At 54.0% G+C, this 21,404-nt stretch overlaps 10 protein-coding genes across 10 annotated transcripts; 5 read left to right on the top strand and 5 right to left on the bottom strand.

Moving 5' to 3' along the window:
- Positions 1 to 133: 133 nt before the first annotated feature.
- SCP_0402050 (hypothetical protein) lies at positions 134 to 855 on the top strand (the record flags this gene model as incomplete). The annotated part of the gene is made up of 5 exons (XM_027756944.1): positions 134 to 204; positions 261 to 294; positions 637 to 677; positions 740 to 791; positions 844 to 855. The coding sequence occupies 5 exons, from the start codon at positions 134 to 136 to the stop codon at positions 853 to 855; spliced, it is 210 nt and encodes a 69-aa protein (XP_027612745.1).
- Positions 856 to 1,822: 967 nt separating this feature from the next.
- SCP_0402040 (hypothetical protein) lies at positions 1,823 to 2,486 on the top strand (the record flags this gene model as incomplete). Its single annotated transcript, XM_027756943.1, has 4 exons — positions 1,823 to 2,026; positions 2,085 to 2,144; positions 2,201 to 2,323; positions 2,391 to 2,486. 4 exons carry the CDS (start codon positions 1,823 to 1,825, stop codon positions 2,484 to 2,486), a joined length of 483 nt encoding a protein of 160 aa, XP_027612744.1.
- A 619-nt stretch (positions 2,487 to 3,105) lies between these two features.
- On the top strand, positions 3,106 to 3,538 carry SCP_0402030 (54S ribosomal protein L37, mitochondrial; the record flags this gene model as incomplete). Its single annotated transcript, XM_027756942.1, has 2 exons — positions 3,106 to 3,253; positions 3,306 to 3,538. The coding sequence occupies 2 exons, from the start codon at positions 3,106 to 3,108 to the stop codon at positions 3,536 to 3,538; spliced, it is 381 nt and encodes a 126-aa protein (XP_027612743.1).
- A 348-nt stretch (positions 3,539 to 3,886) lies between these two features.
- Positions 3,887 to 6,424, bottom strand: SCP_0402020 (hypothetical protein; the record flags this gene model as incomplete). Its single annotated transcript, XM_027756941.1, has 7 exons — positions 3,887 to 4,549; positions 4,601 to 4,856; positions 4,907 to 5,325; positions 5,378 to 5,399; positions 5,451 to 5,711; positions 5,766 to 6,004; positions 6,083 to 6,424. The coding sequence occupies 7 exons, from the start codon at positions 6,422 to 6,424 to the stop codon at positions 3,887 to 3,889; spliced, it is 2,202 nt and encodes a 733-aa protein (XP_027612742.1).
- Positions 6,425 to 6,697: 273 nt separating this feature from the next.
- SCP_0402010 (hypothetical protein) lies at positions 6,698 to 9,897 on the bottom strand (the record flags this gene model as incomplete). The annotated part of the gene is made up of 3 exons (XM_027756940.1): positions 6,698 to 8,921; positions 8,980 to 9,755; positions 9,808 to 9,897. The coding sequence occupies 3 exons, from the start codon at positions 9,895 to 9,897 to the stop codon at positions 6,698 to 6,700; spliced, it is 3,090 nt and encodes a 1,029-aa protein (XP_027612741.1).
- A 582-nt stretch (positions 9,898 to 10,479) lies between these two features.
- Positions 10,480 to 13,365, top strand: SCP_0402000 (cysteine proteinase; the record flags this gene model as incomplete). The annotated part of the gene is made up of 6 exons (XM_027756939.1): positions 10,480 to 12,258; positions 12,319 to 12,507; positions 12,564 to 12,689; positions 12,739 to 12,979; positions 13,030 to 13,086; positions 13,136 to 13,365. The coding sequence occupies 6 exons, from the start codon at positions 10,480 to 10,482 to the stop codon at positions 13,363 to 13,365; spliced, it is 2,622 nt and encodes an 873-aa protein (XP_027612740.1).
- A 236-nt stretch (positions 13,366 to 13,601) lies between these two features.
- On the bottom strand, positions 13,602 to 16,648 carry SCP_0401990 (Dolichyl-phosphate-mannose--protein mannosyltransferase 2; the record flags this gene model as incomplete). The annotated part of the gene is made up of 12 exons (XM_027756938.1): positions 13,602 to 13,625; positions 13,675 to 13,881; positions 13,935 to 13,978; positions 14,038 to 14,100; positions 14,156 to 14,473; positions 14,532 to 15,113; positions 15,171 to 15,354; positions 15,404 to 15,497; positions 15,552 to 15,617; positions 15,675 to 15,783; positions 15,838 to 16,240; positions 16,295 to 16,648. 12 exons carry the CDS (start codon positions 16,646 to 16,648, stop codon positions 13,602 to 13,604), a joined length of 2,448 nt encoding a protein of 815 aa, XP_027612739.1.
- Positions 16,649 to 17,010: 362 nt separating this feature from the next.
- SCP_0401980 (rRNA 2'-O-methyltransferase fibrillarin) lies at positions 17,011 to 18,224 on the bottom strand (the record flags this gene model as incomplete). Its single annotated transcript, XM_027756937.1, has 6 exons — positions 17,011 to 17,033; positions 17,085 to 17,381; positions 17,441 to 17,525; positions 17,577 to 17,995; positions 18,046 to 18,153; positions 18,215 to 18,224. The coding sequence occupies 6 exons, from the start codon at positions 18,222 to 18,224 to the stop codon at positions 17,011 to 17,013; spliced, it is 942 nt and encodes a 313-aa protein (XP_027612738.1).
- Positions 18,225 to 18,815: 591 nt separating this feature from the next.
- On the top strand, positions 18,816 to 20,045 carry SCP_0401970 (26S proteasome regulatory subunit rpn-8; the record flags this gene model as incomplete). Its single annotated transcript, XM_027756936.1, has 5 exons — positions 18,816 to 18,839; positions 18,892 to 18,919; positions 18,969 to 19,199; positions 19,264 to 19,442; positions 19,494 to 20,045. The coding sequence occupies 5 exons, from the start codon at positions 18,816 to 18,818 to the stop codon at positions 20,043 to 20,045; spliced, it is 1,014 nt and encodes a 337-aa protein (XP_027612737.1).
- Positions 20,046 to 20,444: 399 nt separating this feature from the next.
- On the bottom strand, positions 20,445 to 21,172 carry SCP_0401960 (Cytochrome c oxidase polypeptide 5, mitochondrial; the record flags this gene model as incomplete). The annotated part of the gene is made up of 4 exons (XM_027756935.1): positions 20,445 to 20,494; positions 20,558 to 20,644; positions 20,705 to 20,839; positions 20,926 to 21,172. The coding sequence occupies 4 exons, from the start codon at positions 21,170 to 21,172 to the stop codon at positions 20,445 to 20,447; spliced, it is 519 nt and encodes a 172-aa protein (XP_027612736.1).
- Positions 21,173 to 21,404: the final 232 nt, after the last annotated feature.

Genomic DNA, 21,404 nt, shown 5'->3' with positions numbered 1-21,404 from the left:
TGTTGCCTCAGGTTGAGCGCTGCAGGCTGTGGCTGCAGACAACTAGAATCGGACTCGGCTAGCTCGCTCAGCCATTTCGAGTCACTCGTCTTTCGCTAGTCACACCGCCGTCGCTCTGCACCGTCTCCCAAACATGACCCCTCTCGCCAAATGGTCTGCCCAATTCCACGCTGTTCAGGTTCAACACCGGATTGGAAGTGCTACGTGCGTCTGACTCAAAGGTGTGGCGCCTGACTGCGTTAGCTCAGCCTGAGCTTCAGGAAGACTGAGGAGGGAGGGAACAGACAGTTGAAGGTGCAAGTCTGAACGCCGATACTTCGTCTCCCGACCCTTGAAAATACCATTTCTCGGAACCTCTTTCTCTATGTCTGCGCAGAAATATAGGTGGTCTTTGCAAAAGTCCCATTGCCAATATTACGAGAGGTGTTGACGGTCAAATGGTTGGGAATCATTGCCACGTCGACTAGTATTCGCCCCCGAGCACTTGCAGCTTATATGACTATGTTGGACTTCGCATACAAAGCTATGCAGGTGGAACTTGCGTGGGCTGCAAGGGCAACGTGGTAGCAAGACAGACTTTTCGAAGCTTGGACTCGAAGCCATCTCAACCATCTCCTACCTTCGTTACTCCTGTAGGCTAGGCGTGACTTCTCGTGTGTTCGCACACGCTCTCATCGGTGATGCATCCGGTCTATCAACTGGGGTTTCTGGTAGCTCACCCTGTTTTCGAGGCTTGTAGCTCTGATGGCAGAGCGCTCGCTATTCGCTTCCAGCGAGGCATCAATATTAAGGTGAGTTGACGCACATGTCTGTCATGGGCTGCTCACGAATTGCGATAGCAAGGATGGACATTGAGCGCATGTTTCTAAGATATAACCGTACTCCCCTGTCCAGATGAATGGTGTTTCCAGAGCTTGCTTACAGCCATCCGTCCTTCACAGATCTATAGTACTGTTCATTCCCATCCACAGAGAGCATTATCTTTACGTGTTCAAGGTACGATTGTGTTGTTATTCATATTATCTCGCAGTTCCTCCCCGCTACCCGCGCGTGCGAAATTTGCAGTTCTAGCTCTCCGTGGGGATGTGAAGGTGAAGGCCATAAGTATGGCCGACACCTTCCTCCGATTGGAGTGTGAGGTTTCAGGTGGTCACGAAGGAGGTCACTATCTGTATCCTAAGGATCGTGCTAGTGTAGGCGCGTCCGGTCGATATCTCTGTCTCCCGGGATTAAGTCAGTGCTCTGCATTGACTGGACAGTGATCCAACGCCCTAGAGCCATTTGTTCGAGGTTATACTCGATGCTAGGATGCTCGGAAAATTTCCTCGGCTAGCATCTCACGGTGACTTCTGTCTGACGATGCTCGGACTAGCTCTACGTCACAATTCCAATATGTTCTTCTGGTTGCCAGCTTCCAATTTGTTTTGTGGCTATATCATTTGAGAATATTGGAAGAATTTGCAGGGTCCTCTGCCTTAGGCCATCTGGTGCACGAAGTTTCCTTCTTTTGAAGATTTTTCTCGTAAATAGGCAGTGATTCATTGATGCTTGCCGCATGAGTCGATGGGGCGTCCCTCTCCTAGTCATCCTGTCCAAAAGGAGCGCACAATGGTGCTGCGTATGGTCATGTTCCCATCTTAAGAGTTCGCGCTCTCAGCGGCACTAGCTAAGAACTTCTCATATATAACAGGCGAAGCAACGCGCCTGCACTTCTGCCCGGTCTCCCGACTTCCTCCACCTAGGAGCGCAGAGACTGCGGCATACGTGATACACTCTTTTTGCGCCCCATCCAACACGCTCTTTCTCCAAATACACCCACAAGATGCGACGCTCTGAGTCGCGATTCCCTTCGTTTTCCCTATCGTCATCCAAGACTCGCCAACTGCCGCTATATAGCGCCTCAAGTTTCATTCGCCAGTCTCTGTCGTCTCCGTCTGATCACCAGTTGCCGTCGTATGGTGCAGTCAACTCTACACGCCGTGCAGGCTACCTAAAGAGACACCCTCCACCGTATGAGGATCTCATGGTAAGTTGCGGATGCGCCTTCCCATCGTCTCAGTTCCTGACGAGGTTGTTCCCGCTAGAAAACGGTAGATTATCGCCATACAGAAGAACCTCCACGATACCGCTCAAGCTTCGCATTGGTAACCCAGGTCTCCCGCTGAATCTGTCGTTATTTATCGAAATGTTCTATGGCCAGTCCGATATCTTCGAGGACGACGAGATCGAAATCGAGATCTCGTCGATCCTTCCGTCTTCAACACCGCGTGCAGAGAGTGTTCATGGCCGAGCGCATCCGCCACGATTGTGTGCGTTCATGCGGGTGAGTAGTGCCCGCCAATCTCTGAAATACTGAGCTCATCGCCATCCTGTTATGCCTTTCACATCAGAATATACTGAGCTGGTTGAAAATCAGATGCCTTAGAAAACGTCTACTCGCTCCTACACCCGACGCTGCCAGCATCATGATGCACGGCGTCGACTAGGCTGGTGCTTGCCGTTTTCACTTTATCTCTCGTTGCAGATGTTTTGTTCGCATTGCTGTCTTGTCCTCCTGCTCCTTGTTTTTTATCGTTGGTCGTAGAAGTAATCCCGACATTGTAATACAAGAACCTCGTCTGATACATCATAGCATTCTGGTAGACGGATGAGAGCTGTGAGGTCTTTGAACGTAAGATTGCAGATCGGGCAGTTCGTTGGGTGCTGGAGTGGTATCGTGCTGTCCGGCGCCGGGCGACGGTTTGCGCTCTCGAAAATTTGAAGGTGGACGAAGTCTATTGTCCAAAATCCAAGCTTTCTTCTTCGCCTCTTGTTTTACACCCCAACGATCCGTAGATAATAATTTCTCAGACACGTCGAGTCAGTATGAATGTTAATGAGGTTCTTCTACGACTGCCCGCTCGACTTCAACAAAGAGTGCAATATATCAACATCGCAGTGCGCTTGGTCCAATTGATTGAGAGATGGCGCCAGTAATTATCAAAGCAGACGCAGGAGTCGGGCGGAGGTGATATCGACGACGGGTCACTAACACTAGGCGAACGCGGTCGCACGAGACCGCGACACAAGTACGGAGTCACGCCCGCACTAGTCACGTCACGCAAAATGTCCCTTCTTCATGCTCTTCGACGACCACCACGGCTCAATATCTGCTGCGTCGTCCGGAGGGCGTACACTAGCAAGGGAGAGGCGCCAAAAAATGTTGGGATGAAGGCAGAAACACCGGTGGACGGGGAGGAATCACCAGCAGGGAGTAAGTCGCCGCGTTGTTGGCTCCTCCTTCAGCTAGACAGCGTGCTTTGCAGCCTTTTCGAAGTCTTCGTGCGAGCCAAATACGATCTTGGATGGGCTCGCGTATCTTAAGGACCAGCCGCCAGTAATTGCGCTGCCAGACGAGGAGTACCCGGAGTGGCTGTGGACCCTGCTGAGCCCGAAGGTATTGGAGGACGATGGGCCGGGTGGGAAGGCGGAGAAGCGTAGGATGAGGCAGGAGAACCGAAAACGAATACGCGACCAGAATTTCATGAAGACACAGTAGGTTGGGGTCATATTTGTTCTCGTACGGTTGCATACAAGTGAGTTCTGTCAAACTTCCCGGTCGAACCAATCTGAGTCTGTCTGCAGTCTTCTTTCTGATATACTCACGCAATGCTGTCTGCAGTAATTTCCATCCGATTGCTAACCACATCTCATGATCTTCACCGTTGATGAGCTGCAACAGGTGAGTCTGCTCCGAATCATAATGCTTCACGGCGCTCTGGCATGCAAGGGAAGCCTGTGCGGTTGACACCCTTTGCATAACCTGCATGACCTCTCACGGTCGAAAATACACTGCGATATGGAGATAAAATCCTTCATCTGGCCTCTCTCGTCAGCGTCGTTCATTTCATGTAGGAAATGAACCAAATGTGAACAACGTTTGCTTCTGTTTCCCCTTCCCCTTCTTCTTCCCAGGAGTCTGCTCTCGAGATCCTACCTCTTCTTCCTCAGGCTCCTCTGCAGTGCTCGGCGGCGTACCCCCGTTCATTCCATTTGCAGCTGTCTTTCCGCTGCCCCACGCGGAGGTTGCTGGGGTGGAATCGCCCAAGATGCGTCTCATTGACTGATTTCCACTCACGGCCCCCTTGGGAGCACGCGTAGAAGTGAAGGTGGGAAGCTCCGGGAACGCAGACTTCGAGAGCACAGGGGCTGCTGGTTTGCTGCTTGCACCAGGGCCTGGCACGGACATCGGCACGCGAACAGGAGGAGGCGCAGCTGAACTTGAGGATGCCCATGGGGTGGTGCGCTGAGGCTGCCGGAAGGGCGTGGTAGACGGGCTGGCGGACTGGAGTGGAGGGAAGCGTTCCGGTGGCCGCGGTGGAGGGAAAGCTGAGGATGATGTCGACGAGGATGCTGCCGCTCGCGCGACACGATCCCAGACTTGTCTGGACGATTGCGACGACGACCGGGAGACAGTTAAGTGCTTTGCATTCAGAACGCGCCCGCTGGTCACACCGGCCCAGTCCGTCCCAATAGCGGTGGGCACGAGCTCGGGAAATTGGCTGCGTTGCTGCCGGAAGTGTCACTGTTGAGCGCAGCATTGACATGAAAAACGACGTACCTCAATCTTGAACCCGTTCCAAGCGGACAATAGATCTTTCTTCTTTTCTTCTTCATCCATAAGATCCACCAGGGAATTGATGATACTAGCAGTCCCATCAAGATTGTGATCCAAGATGTTCCACACGGTGAGAATCAGGTCACGCGCAGCAGATTCAGAGACACGATATGAACGAATAGCAGCTTGGATAGCTGTCACAGCAGCTGTAGAGTTCGGTGCCAGCGAGCTTATGCGACTGGCAAGCCCAGCGTTCCTCCTAGATGATAATCAACATCTAGAAGACCAGAAGACTGTAAAGGTACTCACTCAACCGTTGTAGGCTCACCGTCATTTCGCGGTGGAGAGGGAGGTCGGCTGATATTGGGCGTGACGTTATTGGAAGCTGCATTTGCATGGCCAGTCAAGTTACCACTGAAGGCTTCTCTCCTGCGAGCACCAGCGGCGTTCAGACGCGATGGACTAGGCGGAAGAGGAGCCGGCGGAGGCTCTCTGTCGCGCTCACGACCGCCCCCGCCTCTCCTCCCGCGCCTGCTGCCAGCGACCTCCTCATATTCGAAGTCCGCCTGTATTCGCATCGCGTCCCTCTTATCGCGGGAAGACATCTCCGCGCCGTGGTCTTCGACCATGTGTGCCTTAAGATCAAGCGCGGAACCGAAGACGACGAATTTGCGCGCCAGGCATTGCGGCTGGGTGCATGGATGGTGAGCATGCATGAAGTGTTGCTCCTGAGGAAGACGATGAAAACTTGCGCAACGACCGGCAGCCAGTGTAACTCACTAAGGCATCATAATTGCGGAAGCTGGAGGTAATTCAGCTTACTAAACGAATAGTTATCACGGTGCAGACTTACTACTGGTCTGTGACTTCGTTACGCTTGCAAACAAAACATTCCTCGTGTCTCTCCCGCATATGAGCGTATAACTCGTCGTCACTGAAGTAGCATTCGCGACAAAATTCGCACAGTGGATGGACACCACCCTCAATTTGTTCCTTGTCTTTTCTGGAAGAACCATGGGCACGATAGATTGAAGGAACATGAATAGGAAGCTGGTTTGGCGCATAAAGAGCATGCTCATGCGAGAAGATTTTCTTGTGTCGGATGCAAAGATCGCTTATCGCGCCGAGACATTATGAGAAGTTCCACATAAACACCACGGGGACATACCACATCAACTTCCCGTGTACAGCGCGCACATGCAGCCTAAGGTCGCTCCAGCCATTGCCGACGTAATCACAGCTTGGATCAGGACAATTAAATCGGAGGAGGATGAGGGTCTCTTCCATCATCTCCTGTGTCTCGAATGAAATGGATAACTTAGGGTCCCTGAAAGGAATCAGGTCCGGGGTATAGGATGCCCACGGCGCATCAGGCGATGTGGTGAAGATCACCGAGAGCTGCGGCTCCTGTATACCGTGTCAGAATACATTAAATAAAAAGGACAGTGATTCTGTACAATCATGACGTTCAAAATCAAGACTTGCCTTGCAGAAAGTGCATTCCAATTTTTTGTACAGCGCACGTAGACGGAGGGCACATACATGACAGGTGCGGTGGTTGCATTCGGACACGGACCAGTACTTGACCTGCTCGGCGCAAATCCAGCATACCACAGCATCGTCAACCTGGTCAACTGCTTCTGCGCTCTTGTCGCTATTGTCTGCTACCTTGACCGGCGATGCGGCCTCCTCAGATGGAGCCCTTTGGGCAACGGTCCCCTTGCCGGCGTCTTGAGGAGCTCGTCGGTTTCCTCCACGGCCCCTTCCCCTACGTCCGCGTTGCCCTGCCGAGCGAGTCTGTGTTGCGGTGCCGGTAGCTGAAGGCATTGAAACAATATGATGTTGTTGAGATAGAGAATGCAGTAGCCTGAGCTTGCTTTGAGGGATCAGTGACCGGCGTCAACTGCCCGACTCAGCAGATCGGGTCCGCACTCCGTGCCAAATTTGGCAACAGTAGTGCAAACTCGGGCTCGCGATGTCACGGTAGTAGCAGGGTACATAATGACTCAGATGTAGAAAGCGAGCTGTGCAGGTGATTATAAGCTGCTGAAGTCCTTCCACCACCAACCTAAATACGATACATACATAAACAATAGGCACCTACTCTATATCTGAATTCAAGTCCACACTCTTGGCAGTCATGTCTCTACTGTCAGATGCCAGCGGGCTCGTAGGAGCGGCCTTCGGCGGGACGGTTCCCAAGCCGAATGAACTGCTCCGTGAGCCGAGTCCCAGCATGTACATCGCAGAAATTGTACGGGCCCTCGGCGTCGCACGTGGGGGAGGTGACAGTATGTGTGCAGGCATCGGGATGCGGAGCCCGAGGCTGGCAAACGGGTCGTTGCTGGCTGTGCTCGAGGAGTCATCCGATGGCTTCGGAACTTGCGAGGAGAGGGACACCTTATGCAGCCGTGGGGAAGTCATGACGGAGCCAAATGTCGGGGCAGGGCTGATGGGCCGCGAGGGGCTGAGGAGCCCTACTGTCCATGAAGACCACGCAGGGGACTTCGTCGGAGTCGTAGACGTGGGCACAGCGTCTTCCTCAGCGGAGGATAGCTCGTAGAGCGTCCGTTTAATGCAGGCGATATCGTGTTGGAGGTCATCCAACTTACGCGAGAACTGCTGTGTGGCTCTCGTTACCGTGGCGCCGCTGCCATCCACGAATGCCATCATCTCGCTCCTCACCTCGGTCTCGTCGACTTCATCAGACATCGCCCCAGGGACGGTCAAGAGCGTCTCATACCCCTGCGCGATCCGTTCCTCGTCCGTGATGCGGATCTCGAGCTCGACGCGAGTATCCTCGTTGTAGTCGTTCAGCCGCTCAACTACCTTCTGCACAACGAGCGTCATCTGAGAGCTGTCCGGGAGGGCGGAAACGTCCTTCCTCAGCTCCTTCAGCGCAAGATGGCAGTCGCGGAATGCGTGCTGGAGGTCGTCGTAGCGATGTTTGGCTCTGGCTAAGTCCGCAAGGAGATCTTCCTGCGGAAGCGAAGACGGGTGGGGCAGATCTTGTATGAGCTTTGATGTGAGAGGTGATATCTTCTGACCTTTGCCTGAACCTGAGGCTCCGGGTGCGAAGACATCCGGCTCCTCTGCAGGCGTTTGGTGAGACGCGTCACCGTTTGAGACTTCTGGCGAAGGAGCGGAAAGCAAATCGACAGGATCGGTAGCAGGCAAGTTGGAGGGGACAATATCGGCATCACTCGTATCGGGTAGCTGGGGGAAAGGTTGTAGGGCTACGTCTGTGGAGGCGATGTCGTCCTGCTTTACTATGGCCGTGCTGCTCGGGCCCTTATGTACGATGGGTTCAGGTAGCGGTGAAGCCTCGACTCCGAGCGTAACACCGTCAGGAGTCTCAACGGGACCAACACATGTTCCAGACACAGTTTGAGAAAACAACAGGGACGTCGAGGGGGCGACCTCGACTGCGGCAGGAGTATCGGGTGGTGAGACGAGTATCCGTGGCGAAGGCGACTCAGGAATAGGGAGAGGGCCGTCTGGTGGCTTGTCCGAATATTCCTGGCCTGCATTCTCAGCGGGAGGGTCGACTGAAACCGACACCTGTAGAGGGGAGGGTATACTTTCGGCCACCGAGGTTACTGGATCGTGTGTATCTGGTGCGTTCGAGTGTGTAGTCGATGATGATGCAGTGGTATCTTCAAGTTGCGCAGGATCCCGCTCCTCGATCGACAACAGTTGGCGGGAGTCTCCATTTTGTTGTGAGGGATTGTGTGAACTCGATGCGTTGTGCAGGTCTTCCGCAATAGTGTGTGCCTCGAGATCAACGTAGGACTGGGCCAACCGTCGCTCCAATTCCATGCGCCGGTCCGTCTCAGTCTGTAGTTCACGTGTCAGCATCGACACTGCGTCCTGCGCGGCAATGACCCGAGCGACGGAGCCCGGGGAGCCCTCCTCGAATAGTGGTTGCCCGTTTAAGGTCTCGAGAAGACTTTCTGCATCCTGAGTCATCCTCGCGAAGACTTCCCTTGTAGGTGTTTGTGGAGCGTCAGTGGAGGCAGCACGGTCGAACGTCTCCCTGGCCTTGCGAATCCACCTTCTAAGACCTTCTGCTAAGCTCTCTTCGCGACCTAGGAATGCGAGCCTCAGAGAGATCTCCCGCCTTCGTCCGTACGCTTCCCGCGAAATATCCTCCGAAAGTTCGTCTAACGCTTGACGCAATTTCTCGCACTGGCGTTGTTCGGACATGAAATGCTTCTGCAGGTGGGCGATCTCGGTACTCAGCGTGGCAGTTGTGGCCGCATGTCGCGTTTTCAAGCTCTCCATAGCGTGCTGGAGAGAATCTGTGGACGACTGAGAGAACTTCCTGTGTATTACGCGTGTCAACATACATGTAAAGCTGGACCATGACGAACGAAGCTAACATGTAACGCGACACCATCTTCGCTGCAGTATTATCATCCATCCTGTACTTTTCGAGCTCCGTGAGCGCGTCTGCCAGCCGGCCGCGATCGTGCTCAGCGCGTTCCCGCTCGACGTCTAACTTGCTTTCTAGAACCGCATTCTCTCCTCGTAGCCGGCTTAGTTCGCTCTCGAGTCGTCCGGTCTCTTCGTTGAATTCCTCAAACAACTTCTTCAGGCCAGACTTTCCCTCGGCGAGGCTGTCGACCAACGTTACGCTGGAGTCGTTGGTTCCATTGGTCATGGCAAGCGAGGACGTGGAGCTTGTGGACGCCCGCGGCCTGCCCTCGAGTGTTCGGACAAGGTCTGCATATTCTTGGACAACGAGATCCACGAGCTTCTTCTCTTCTTCAGTCGCCCGAACGACTCTAGTCAACAGGAACTCCTTTTCTCTGCCCTCCTCCAGTTGAGAGCGCGTGATAGCCTCCCGCTTGTAAGCGCTCTCGGTTTCGGACTCGGCTTTGAGCAAGTCAGTGCGCGCTGTGGCAAGTTCGTGCGTGCGCGCTAGCAAAGTCTCTTCGGTCAAGGTAAGCTTGTCCGAAAGACGGCGGAGGGCGAGGGTAAGCTCTGGGACTTGGAGAGAAGCCGGGTGGGGACAGATGTCCGGGCTTGCTCTGAGCGCGATCACCTCGTCCTTGAGAGCCACATTCTCCCCTTCCAGAGCGTACGCGCGTTCAAGCGCATGAGAAGTCTCCAGGGAATGCCGCTGGAGCTTCACAGAGGTGGCATGGGCTTCATGCTGACTGGGAGTTAGCACCACATGGCGCACGGAGCACTGGGGGGAGCGTCACCTGGTAGCGAGCGACAGCAGCGCGGAGGCTGGCAAGCTCGAGAGCAAGAGGATGATCATCGCCGACCGAAAGTCCAGCAGCCTGCGCCATAAGTCATACATAGGTCAGTGTGCGCAGCTCACGAATTCATGACACAAAATAAGTACCTTGGTTAGTCTTCCGTGGTCAGAGTCTGGTAAATGAAGAGCGTAAGTCGGAGCTTCGACACAGAAGTGTTCATTGGTCCGGCACTGTCGAGTGATGAGAACATTTGGGAGGGAGTCTAGATCTTAGATATTCTGTAGGTTCCACAACTCAAACCTCCCGAGTCCCGTCCCACGACTTGCTCTGCCAACGTTTCCCAAATCCTCTGTGCTTTGAACCCTTAAGATCCCCGCATTTACTGAATTAATCCTGATTGCTCTGAGTGTTTCTCTGATCAGTCCTGGTACATTGCTGCCCTTAGCGTCTGCCGCTGCCTCCTGCATCTCGGAACTTTAGAATCTCGAAGATACACATTCTGTCTAACTCTCGATAACGGACAGGCTCATCTCTCAGCTTATGCTTACCATCCAATAGCCTTCACCCATCAGGCGAAAAAAATTCTCATCGTTCAGTGAGTACTTACCCCGTGATGATGACTGTACGCAGTGCCCACAATGTCGCAAGGCCTCACGGGTTTGTCATTTAGATATGGCGAGTCCGCATCCTCCGTACCCTCACCCGGGGCCTTCGTCCTACTTCCATCCTCCACCGCCTCCTCAACTGCCCTATAATGCCCCCGGTCCTGCACCGTATTATCAGTACCAGGTACCGCCCATGAACGGACATTCGCCAATGCATCAGCCAGCATCCCCAAGGTTGAACGGTACTGGCCGAGGGAGATTCAATCAATTGCACAGAGGTGGTGTGCCTAACTATCCTCATTACCAGGCTATGCCGCATATGCATCCGCCGCCGCCGCCGCCGCCACCCATGCAGTCTCCACCTACCTCTCCCCAGGTCCCATACACTCACCCGCAAAAGTATTCCCCGCATATGTCTCAAGTCCCATATTCGCCACCATACCCTCAATTGAACGGACCATATCCACCTGCATGGTCTACTCAGACCTTGTCACCTTTACCAAAACAGCTATCCATGCCTCCTCCCGTATTCCTTCCTCAGCCTCAGCCTCAGCCTCAGGCAGTACAAGAAACCCAAAAGGTTCAAGCAGTGCAGGACGAGCAGACAGTCCAGGAGCCGGTAGCATCATCCGCTGACACTAGCCAGAGCGTCTCATCGCCACCACGACCATCTCCGTCGTCTCCTCAACCCGACTCAGTTCAATTTGAAGTAGACAGCGAAAGCTTGTCGTCATCTCAAAGTGAACCTCCCAAGCCAATGGCTGACACCTTGAGCTGGGTAGTGTGGTCCCGACGACCCCAGGATCCTTCTCGTGCGCCTGGCATTATCATATCGTCTCGAGCATACCCACCCGAGCACATTCTCCAAGACGCAGTTGACCTCCCTTCTCCTCCCGTGTCTCCACAGCTACGGTCGTTGAAGCTCCCGCTGCAACAGCTCGCGCTGCTTGAGGGTACTACATCCGCTGCACACGAAGAAACAGACGAGTCACCGGAGCCTGCGCACGTCGCTTCGTCTTCTGCTACCGAGACTACTCCAGCTTCTCTCACGCCGGCTGACACGCCCATGCCAGGCTCACCGCTGTCATCTCTCACATCCGTTTCTATTGCTGGTGCTTCTCCTTCTGGTGTAGAGAAGAGCTTGACCCCAGCTGAGCCTCAGAGCAAGGTCGTAACTGCACCTTCTGAAACGGTTCGGGCTGAAGCAGTCTCGACTCCTACGTCGGAAACAGCGTCTGCGAAGGCTCCGGCTGACGCAGCGCCGCCAGCGTCCCCTGCCGCACCTGCACCGTCGGCAAAGCATGCTCCCCTCACGAAGTCATGGGCATCCTTACTACAGTCCAGTGGCAGCGCGGCGTCTTCGTCGAAGTCTCGCCTTCCCGTGTCTTCCGTCATCGGATTTTCTATCCCTGCTGGCTCCACGTCGAGCTCCCCGACGGCGCCGGGTGCGCATTCGCACCGCAACGACGTGCTTAACGTCTTGAATTCCCTGCCTTCGGCCTCGAATATTCCGCTCAAAATAACCCCGCGTGGGCTCGTCAATACTGGCAACATGTGCTTCGCGAACGCGGTACTGCAAGTGCTTGTGTACTGTCCGCCATTCCACAAGCTCTTCAAAGACCTCAGCAAGTACCTTCCAGGCCCTGTTGCAGGGTCGCAGAAACAGGCGACGCCGTTACTTGATGCGACGATCCGGTTTATGAAGGAGTTCGCGCCGCCGTCGGTTGGAGATGCTTCTAGCAAGGGGAAGGAGCGGGAGGACGACGATTTTTACGAGCCTGAGTCCTTCATCCCGTCGTATGTATATGATGCGATGAAGGAGAAGAAGCGGTTCTCGAGTATGATCGTAAGTGTTGCCCTGCAGTTCCTCGTGTGCGGTAGTTGCTTATGCACTTGTATTTATTAGACTGGTCATCAAGAAGACGCCGAAGAATTTTTGGGCTTCTTCCTCGACACCCTCGAGGAGGAGCTGCTCTCACTCGCTGCTCCACCATCCTCTAAGGCAAGAGCCACCGAAGAACACGAGGGTGGGCCACCGCATGACGATGGCTGGTATGAAGTGGGCAAGCGGAACAAATTAGTTTCCACGCGAACGGTAAGTTCGTGTGCACTCTCAGCGAGTTTGACAAGCTGATATGTCACGTTCCCTAGATCAAGTCAACAGACTCACCCATAACTCGCATATTCGGTGGCAAATTCCGATCTACCCTCAGAGCTCCTCATCAGAGAGACTCGGTCATTGTTGAGGACTGGCGGTCATTGCGACTTGATATTCAGGTCTGTGACACCGCGATTAGCTCTTCATCCAGCTCACAGCGTCATGCAGCGGGATCAAGTAAACTCGATCACGGATGCGCTGCAGCATATCTCGCATCCACAAGCTGTACAGATCTCTTCTCCAACGAGGCCCGGCGTCGTCATCGATGCCAGCCAACAAGCCCTCATCGAGTCCCTACCCCCGGTTCTGATCTTGCATCTCAAGAGATTCCATTATGACACTAACGTCGGCGACGTCGTCAAAATCGGGAAGCAAGTAGCATTTGGTCCCGACTTAGAGATCGGACCAGGTTTGTAACCGCAGCTGTGGTCTGCTGTCGTGTCGCTCACATTGTCTCAGACCTCATTGCGCCTACCCGACGGACGACGCATCCCATCAAATATCAGCTATTCGGAGGTGAGTCTCTTGCCATGCGCGTCACACTTTCGGCTGACATTCTTCGCAGTACTGTATCACCATGGCCAATCGGCACACGGGGGCCACTACACGCTGGACGTTCTGCATCCGAACCGTGACCTGAGCGACAGGCCACGTCAAGCTTGGATACGCATCGACGACGAGCTCGTATCCGACGTCCGTCCGGAAGACGTCTTCAACGGCATGGACCGCGACGATAGGTGTGCATATCTGTTGTTCTACAGGAGGGTCGGCGGTTGGGGCCCAGCACGGACATAGTCCCGTTGAGAGTACCGTTAATGGCTGTATACCCTAGTTATGTCCCTTCGATGATCAGGAAAATAGCCAAGTACTTATAGATGGGCACGTTCTTACTTCGTAATCAGTCTCACGTTCTGTAGGGTGTTCATACCACGCAGCTCTCATCCGGAGGATAACAAATGGATTAAGTTATATTCAAAAGGTACTATGCACATGTCAACGTCCGCCAATCCGAGAGGAGAATACTGAAGGCACTACGGGTCGTAGATGTTCCAAGACTATGTGGTATCAGAGACAGTTCGATAATATAGTGAAAGTGGGACATACCGAACGCCACTGCAAACCCCAGTGCTCCTTGACGGGACCATCGATACCGAAGGCTACGCCCTTGAACCACCAAAATGTGAACACGATCGCGGACACGCAGAACCCGAACGTAATCCACTTCGTCCTCTCGGACAGGCGCCGCGAGGTGAAGATGAAGTGGTCGATGAGATGCGCGAGCATCAGCACCGAGAAGTACAATGTGGGGAGCTGTGAAGTTGGATAAGCATCCAATCCCGCCAATGCGGATAAATGGCACCTACATAATGGTGCACATATGTCACTCTGCCCATGATCAAGAATGGGACTATGATATGATACGCGTCAGTTACCCCAGCAAAAATCATCATTGTATGGTCCACTCACAGAAATGCAAGAACCAGCCGACGAACGCTACCTTGCCCACATAAAGGAAGTGATCCCATTCTCCTGCAGAATGATGTCAATACACTGCTAATCGCGAAAATCGACCAATAAGACTGACGAGGCTCCATATCAACGAACTTGCGCTGCATGCGAAGCAGATAGACTCCGAAGGCGAGGAGGCCCGCGCCCAAGCTGATGGTGCCACCCCACCAGATGATAGGCGTACCCAGCAGGTAATACTTTGTCTGGTTATCGCCCCACCCGCACATGCGCAGACCGAGGCGGAGGAAAGGCCAGTCAAGCGGCTTAGATGCAAGGATATCCTCTTTGTCAGGGTCAGGGACGAGGGCGTTGTTCGACGTCATCATCACCACGTTAAGGTGCCAGAAGTCGCGGAGGAACGATGTACGATACATCTTGTGATCGCCAGGCGGCACTGTGGAAAGGATTCATGAGTATCAGAATAACGTAACACTAAAAATGCGGATATGCACGGCGGTCGTTCCAATGTCCCTCCACATTCCAGTAGGTATGCGTGTCCTTGACATCGTTCTCTTTGGTGCAGCTGACTTCCACCTGCTTGAAACCCCACTGCGGCAGGATGCTGTTGTCCGCGCGCAGGTAACATCCGGTGTTCAGGTGGCGAAACCGTAAACGCGTCGTCAACGAGTGAATAATATCTACGTGGGCCTTGCTGCCGCGGTTTATGTCGTCAACAACCTCCAGCACCCAATAGTCGTGAATATCACCGACGGTGCTATTGCCATAGCACGAAACCTCGTTGTTGAGCTTGGAAATCGGGGCGGGTACGGGGTGAGAGTGAAGATTACGAGTCGTGGATGCGTGGTTCAGCCGGATGACGTCGCCGTCCCTCAGGAACTTGAGAGCACTATTCGGGTCGTACTCTGGCTCGTCCCATCGGGGATGAATGACCCAGTCGTTGTTGTCGTCCTTGTAGTGGTAGCATGTAACCTGCTGTTGTTCTGAACCAACGGGGTATACCTGGACATGAGAGTGAAGCAGACCGCCGCCCCAACCCATGTTCTTCAGTGTCACTTTGGAACCGTACGCTATTTCTGTGACCACAGACAACATCAATACATAAGACACGCTCTCACCGGAGTATGGCTAACCTAGTGGGTTCTCAGCGAAGCTATTGCCGACGAGATTCGCCTGGAACAGGGAGCTCATCTTCGCATCGTCTGGTCCGGAATGGTTCAGGATCATGAAGTGCAACTTGATGAAGAACATGTAGAGCGTGATGGGCAGCACAATGAGGCAGGCTATTCGTGCTCCCCAGTGCCTGGCTTGATCGCGCTACGGCGGCATGAGCGACGAAAGCGGACGTGGTGGATGCCATACATACCGCGGACATCCTCAGGTCGCCGAATTTATCCCATAGATCCTCGATAGTGTACAGACCCACTAAGGCTGTCACAAATAGTCCGACCCACTTGATACTACGATGAAATGGTCGGTCGGTAAATAAGCGTTAACGACATTCTGATCATCACCTTGTTACGCAACCAATGGAAACGCCAGTCAAGGCCAGCCATAACCACCAGTCAAACGAGAATGAACTGTAGTGTAGAAGGCTAATTTGAGAAAAAGCCCTTGCCACAACTGAGGGCACGTACCGGTATTGCTGGTTGTGGAATTTCGAGAGACAGAAGACCGTAGTGAATGTGAAGCAGAGGAGCATGGAGTCCAACAAAATGAAACGCGAGATGCACAACCACGCAACGTCTGGGATCGGATGTAAGGCACGCGCAAACGTGAACCATGCGGGTAATAACATACCGAGCAGCACCATCAAGGCAACTAGGTGACATGCCCTCCAGCTCATGCCCAGCTCGACCGCCGTATACCATCCGAGCGGGACCATCGCGACACCGAAGATCGCCATGATAACACGCATGGCTACATACGGCACATGCTCGGGGTACGCCCCCCCGCTCTGGAAGTCGAAGGTCCCGTCATAGCCCGACAGCAGGCCAGCCAAGCCGACCAGCATCTTGCCCAGCGGCGGGTGCACATCGAAGTAGAACTGGCGCTTTAGGTAGAAGGACCCAAACTTGCCGAAGTGGGCTTCGTCCCAGATGACGACGTTGGATTTGCCAATTTTGTGGAAACGCGTCCAGCAGGAAAGGAGTGTGTAGACAATGGGCGGGATGTGTTCAATGTTTTGTTGGAAGAACTCGAGCTATAAAGGATACGTGAGCTCGATGGGGCTGACCTAACAGCAAAGACTTCGTACAATGTTTGTTGGAGGAGTTGGAGGCGGTCGCCTCAAACGACCGCTGCCAAGTGGGCTCTTCATCTTCATTTTGGAGTATACATCCTTGCCCTCGTCGTCGTACATCTCATACCCCATTCCCGTGTCCTCGTCCTGTCCCCCATAGCTGGGTACCTCAACGAGAGGGCGGGGGACCCTCCGACGGGTCTTCTCCTCCGTCATGTAGTGCAGCGGTAGCTCCTCCTCCCTGCGAGCAGACTTGGGCCAGGGAGTGTCGTCAAGCAAGGGGTACTGGACCTCTTCGAAGTCAGATGAAGTGCGGGGGGAGTAGTCTGGCGGTGCACCAAGGTCGAGAGTGACTTCAGCAGGCCTCATAGGCTGTTCGGCTCGAGCTGACGTTTGATCGAGCCACCAAGTGCGGTTGACAGTGAACTTGTGTTGATCACAAAACTGAACTACCGTTACGAGTCCTTTGTAGCTGCGGATAGACGGATGAGCTGCGTGCGGTTAATCTCTAAAATACACTCGGTCCCGCAGTGCGTTCCTCAGGCCCTGGTCACGTTCAAGATTGCCACGTCGTCATATATGCTTCCGCAGTACGTGGAAGATGCAGTAAACAACATAGAAACAACACCAAAGCATGATACTTTTCGGAGATAGATACAGCATAGTACAAAAAGACGTGCACACGACTGACAGTGCGGAGGACGATACAAAAGAAGCAGAAACCAAGAGTACTACTGGAACCGTCGGTACTGGGCTTGATAACTTCTCAGATCGTGCGCAACGGGACAGCGTAGAATGCACGTACCAGTAACCATCGCGTGGTCACGCTCGTACGGCTCCAAGGTAACCTGCGCTAGGGGCTTGAACTTGTTTTCTCGCAGAAATTGCACCTCCCGCGTAAACACTACTGATGGCGGAGCAGTTGAATCGATACAACTGGCCTTGACGGAGATGACGACGTAACCGCCGTTCTTGAGGAAATAATCAGCATTGAGGGCAACGATACGAGCCTGATCAGGCTGCGCGACGTCGGCAAAGATGACATCAACCGTCGAAAGTAGCATGCGGTATTTTTGCGGTGTCCGTGCATCTTCGATGATGGCTGAATTGAGGTAGATGTCAAGACGAAAATATTAAGCACTATATTGACAGAGGACTCACGGATAACATTTGTTCGCTTTTTTGCCATATTTATAAGGTCACGACCTGACCGCAGAGAAAATTCTACAGCATACACGACACCTTCCTGTTGCTCTAATGAGTATCGGTGACGCAAAGCAAAGGGCATCACACTCACCGGTCCCACGATATCCGCTACGTGACTGACACTCGTTCCACTGGCAGCGCCAAGATACAGTACCTTCGAGCCAGGCGCAATATAAATCTCGTCCATCCCGTTCAATACGCCGGCTGCGAGCTTGCTCCGGAAGGGGTTCCACACGCGGTACTCAACCTTGGTACCGTCAACGCCGCCGTCGATAGATATCCGCTTCTCGCCGTAGACCGCCTCGCCCGGGACCAGGTTCTTCGTCACCAGCATGCTGTCCTTGCCCTTCGCGATAAAGACACCGGCATGTCGGTGGGGCTCGAGGATGATGTTCGCTCCGCCCCTAGCACCGCCCCGCCCACCCCCACGACCACCTCGTCCGCCCCCTCGCCCTCTATCCCCCCCACGCTTCGCAATACCCCCACCTCGTACACCACCACCAAATCCGCCTGAAAATCGATCAGTTGCAACTCCTGTCTCACTGAAAAATATTGGTCACCTCTTCCACCTCCCCGACCACCAAATCCACCACCTCGTGGGGCACCGCGACCACCTCCACCGCGACCACCGCGCCCACCACCAAATCCTCCACGACCACCTGATGCACCTGTAATGGAGATTATTGAGCACGGTCAAAAAGTAACATCAACGAAGGGAATAAAGCATACCAAATGCCATTGAACTTTGCTGCTACACGTCTGTTCTTTGAACGGGTTTTGCAGCGGGTGCAGAAATTTTGCGGAGGCCTAGGATGAGTGTTCCAAAACAGGCAAGGATCGCATATATCTACGGTAAATAAGTACAAATGCGGCAGATCCCCGCCAGATCTACTAGAACGCAACATTTTAGAGAGCACCTCCAAAGACCAAGGGCCGAGATCTTATATAAACTTGAGGAATTCACTAGGAACTTTCGTGTTTCTCGTGAGTGACAGCCTGCAGATGCGTTATCACCCGTATCTGTGACAGTCAATATTTGGGTAATCCGATGGGCGGGGTGGGATAAAGTTCAATTGCAGCATAACCACCCGCGAGTCATCTTGTAATTGCGCGCGAGATGTGGCTGGTTTTTGTCGCAGATGCCAATGGACCTATACACTGTCGTCGTCAATTTCTTGTTCGTAGTCTCCCCAAAAAGGGAACTTTGTAGAAGGCGTTGGACAACACGTGCAAACAGTGAGAACGCGTACGCGTCTTGTATCCAAATGACGCTCAGCCACTGTCCTTCACTCCGCTCCCGTACTCACTTCTCCCCACTCAGCTCACCGCTATGGTCGCCACAACAACAGAACAGGTGAGTGGAAAACCATTTTGCTTTTTTTACGAGTGCTCACTCGTCTCACAAGCTAACAGCGTTGTCTGGAACCACCGTCGGTATGTGGCACTCCACCTAAGCTCGCCGTCCCAGCTAACAGCGGCCCAGTTGTCCACCCCCTCGTCCTCCTCTCCGTGACTGACCACCACGCCCGCTCGATCTCGCGCACTTCAAACAAGCGCGTGATCGGCATCCTGCTCGGGCAGGACAACGGCAAGACGATCAACGTTGCCAACTCGTTCGGTATCCCGTTCGAGGAGGACGAGAAGGACAGCAAGACGTGGTTCCTGGACCACAACTACATCGAGGGCATGTGGGAGATGTTCAAGAAGGTCAACGGTCCGTGCATCGTGCCCCACGGTGTGCCCCGTCATGCTGACGCGTGCCCCCTGCACCCTTCTAGCGCGCGAGCGGATGATTGGGTGGTATCACACAGGGCCCAAGCTGCGGGCGTCGGACCAGGAGATTAATGATCTTCTGAAGCGGTATATTGCACGGCCAGTGATGGTCATTGTCGATGTGCGACCACAAACAGTCGGCATCCCAACGGACGCATATTTTGCGGTCGAGGAGATCAAGGACGTGAGTTCATAATTCTCTTCTGCTTTGTACGAATGCTTAGACATTTTATAGGATGGTACAGAAACACGAAAGACGTTCCTGCACGTACCTTCAGCCATCGAAGCGGAAGAGTCAGAAGAGATCGGTGTAGAGCACCTCCTGCGCGATATCAAGGACTCGACTACAACCACCCTCGCGACACGAGTCTCAGAGCAGCTCGCTTCGCTACGCGGCCTGCAATCTCGGTTGTCCGATATCCAAAAATATCTGACCGACGTCGTGGCGGGTAAAATGCCCGTTAATCACCAAATTGTGTACTACCTGCAGGACGCGCTGAACCTCCTCCCTGACCTCAACAGCGCGGAGCTCACACAAAGCTTCGCGACGAGCACAAACGACGAGCTGCTGGTGGTGTATCTGAGCAGTCTGTTGCGGGCGGTGATCGCGCTGCATGCGTTGGTAGATAACAAGGCGACGATTGGGAGGGCGGAGATGGAGGAGACGAAGGGTGTCGATGAAAAGCAGCAGGAGAAGAAGGACAAGAAGGGTGAGCAGAAGGAGAACAACGCGAAGGATAAGGGAAAAGAGTCGAACACTAACGGATCGGACGAAAAGGGTTTGTAGATCCGCTATATATCGAGGTTCTCGTTCAACTATACTCGCTGACGGATCAACGTACTCTTTCCAATCCGTGCTTCTCTTTAGTGTCACCAGCGAGATGACGTATGCGTGAGATCGTTGTCGAAGAACCAGCAAACGCAAATTCAACAGACTGAAATCCAGCACTGACATTCAGTATTTCATACTCGTTATTGTACACCGGTCGCAGCTCAGAGTTGGAATACAACCATTGATTGCAATTACACCTCAAGTTGGGCGAGGCAACGAGGTTGAAAAAGCATACGATTATTGTTTGCTGGGTACATTCCGTTCGACAAGGCGATGGAAGCACCCATCGCCCAGGACGCGGGGAGGGCCCCACTGTCCCGGCGCTGCCGGTAACGTGCACAACAGGCAGCGCTTCTACTTGTGCTGAACGAACGTAGGTCCCTTGTAACCCTCCGATGTGATACCTGAACACAAGGAACAATCAGTTATATCCCGAGGAACTGTTGTATGTATGGTGAAGCACTGACCAGTAATCGGGTTCATTTTCTGCTCGATCGCGCGCTGGTTCATCGCCTCCTCCCACTCCTTCGTGATGGTCTTTGGCGGCGGCGCGGCTGGGGTAGAGAAGCAGCAGTCAGACCACACTCGCAGCAAACCGCGCTGAGGGCACGTACCAAGCGCTTTCGTGGCGTAGAACAGAGCCCCGCTAGTGGCAATGCCAGCCATGGTGTACAGGAAGACCTTCAGGCTCTCGCCAGGCGGGCTAACGGGCGTGCGGGGCCCATGGGGACCGAACGCGACGTAGTACGCTGCAGATCACGCCACCGCGCGCGGTCAGCACCTTTTTGTTGCGCGCAGAGGGGCCAGCGCGAAAATGACGCGCGGAGATACGCACCGGCCTTCTTCTCGTCGATGGAGAGGGTCTTCCAGTCCTTCTTCTGGATCTCCTCGAGCTGCTGGTGAATGACGAGCTGCTCGTCGGAGGAGAGGCGCTCCCACTGGGCCTCCACGTTGGACAAGGGAACGACCGCTTGTGACGAGGAGGCTGCGCCTGCAGGCGGGGAACCTGCGGTCGCCGCGAGGGTGCGGACGAGAGGGCGGCGGAGAGCAGCTCGAGGATGCGCCAGACGCAGAGCTTGCATGAGGAAAAGCAGAGAAGTGGAGAAGGGCCAAGGAGAGGGAAGGAAAATATGGGTACTGGATAACCCTGAGGAAAGACGCGAAAAGACCGCCAGCGTCGTCGTGCGCCTACACCCACTTCCGGCAACGCGCGGCACGGGTTCCCCCGTGCGCACATCTGCCCGCCAATTCGGCCTAGAGGGATCTCGTTGACTCTCGTTGCAGTCTCGCCGACTAGTCGTTCAAACAAATGAT

Source organism: Sparassis crispa (assembly GCF_003851025.1).
Source record: "Sparassis crispa DNA, contig_000003F, whole genome shotgun sequence".
Lineage (NCBI taxonomy): Eukaryota > Fungi > Basidiomycota > Agaricomycetes > Polyporales > Sparassidaceae > Sparassis > Sparassis crispa.
The sequence above is the reverse complement of the archived record's forward strand: the minus strand, read 5'-3'. Positions and strand labels throughout refer to the sequence as shown.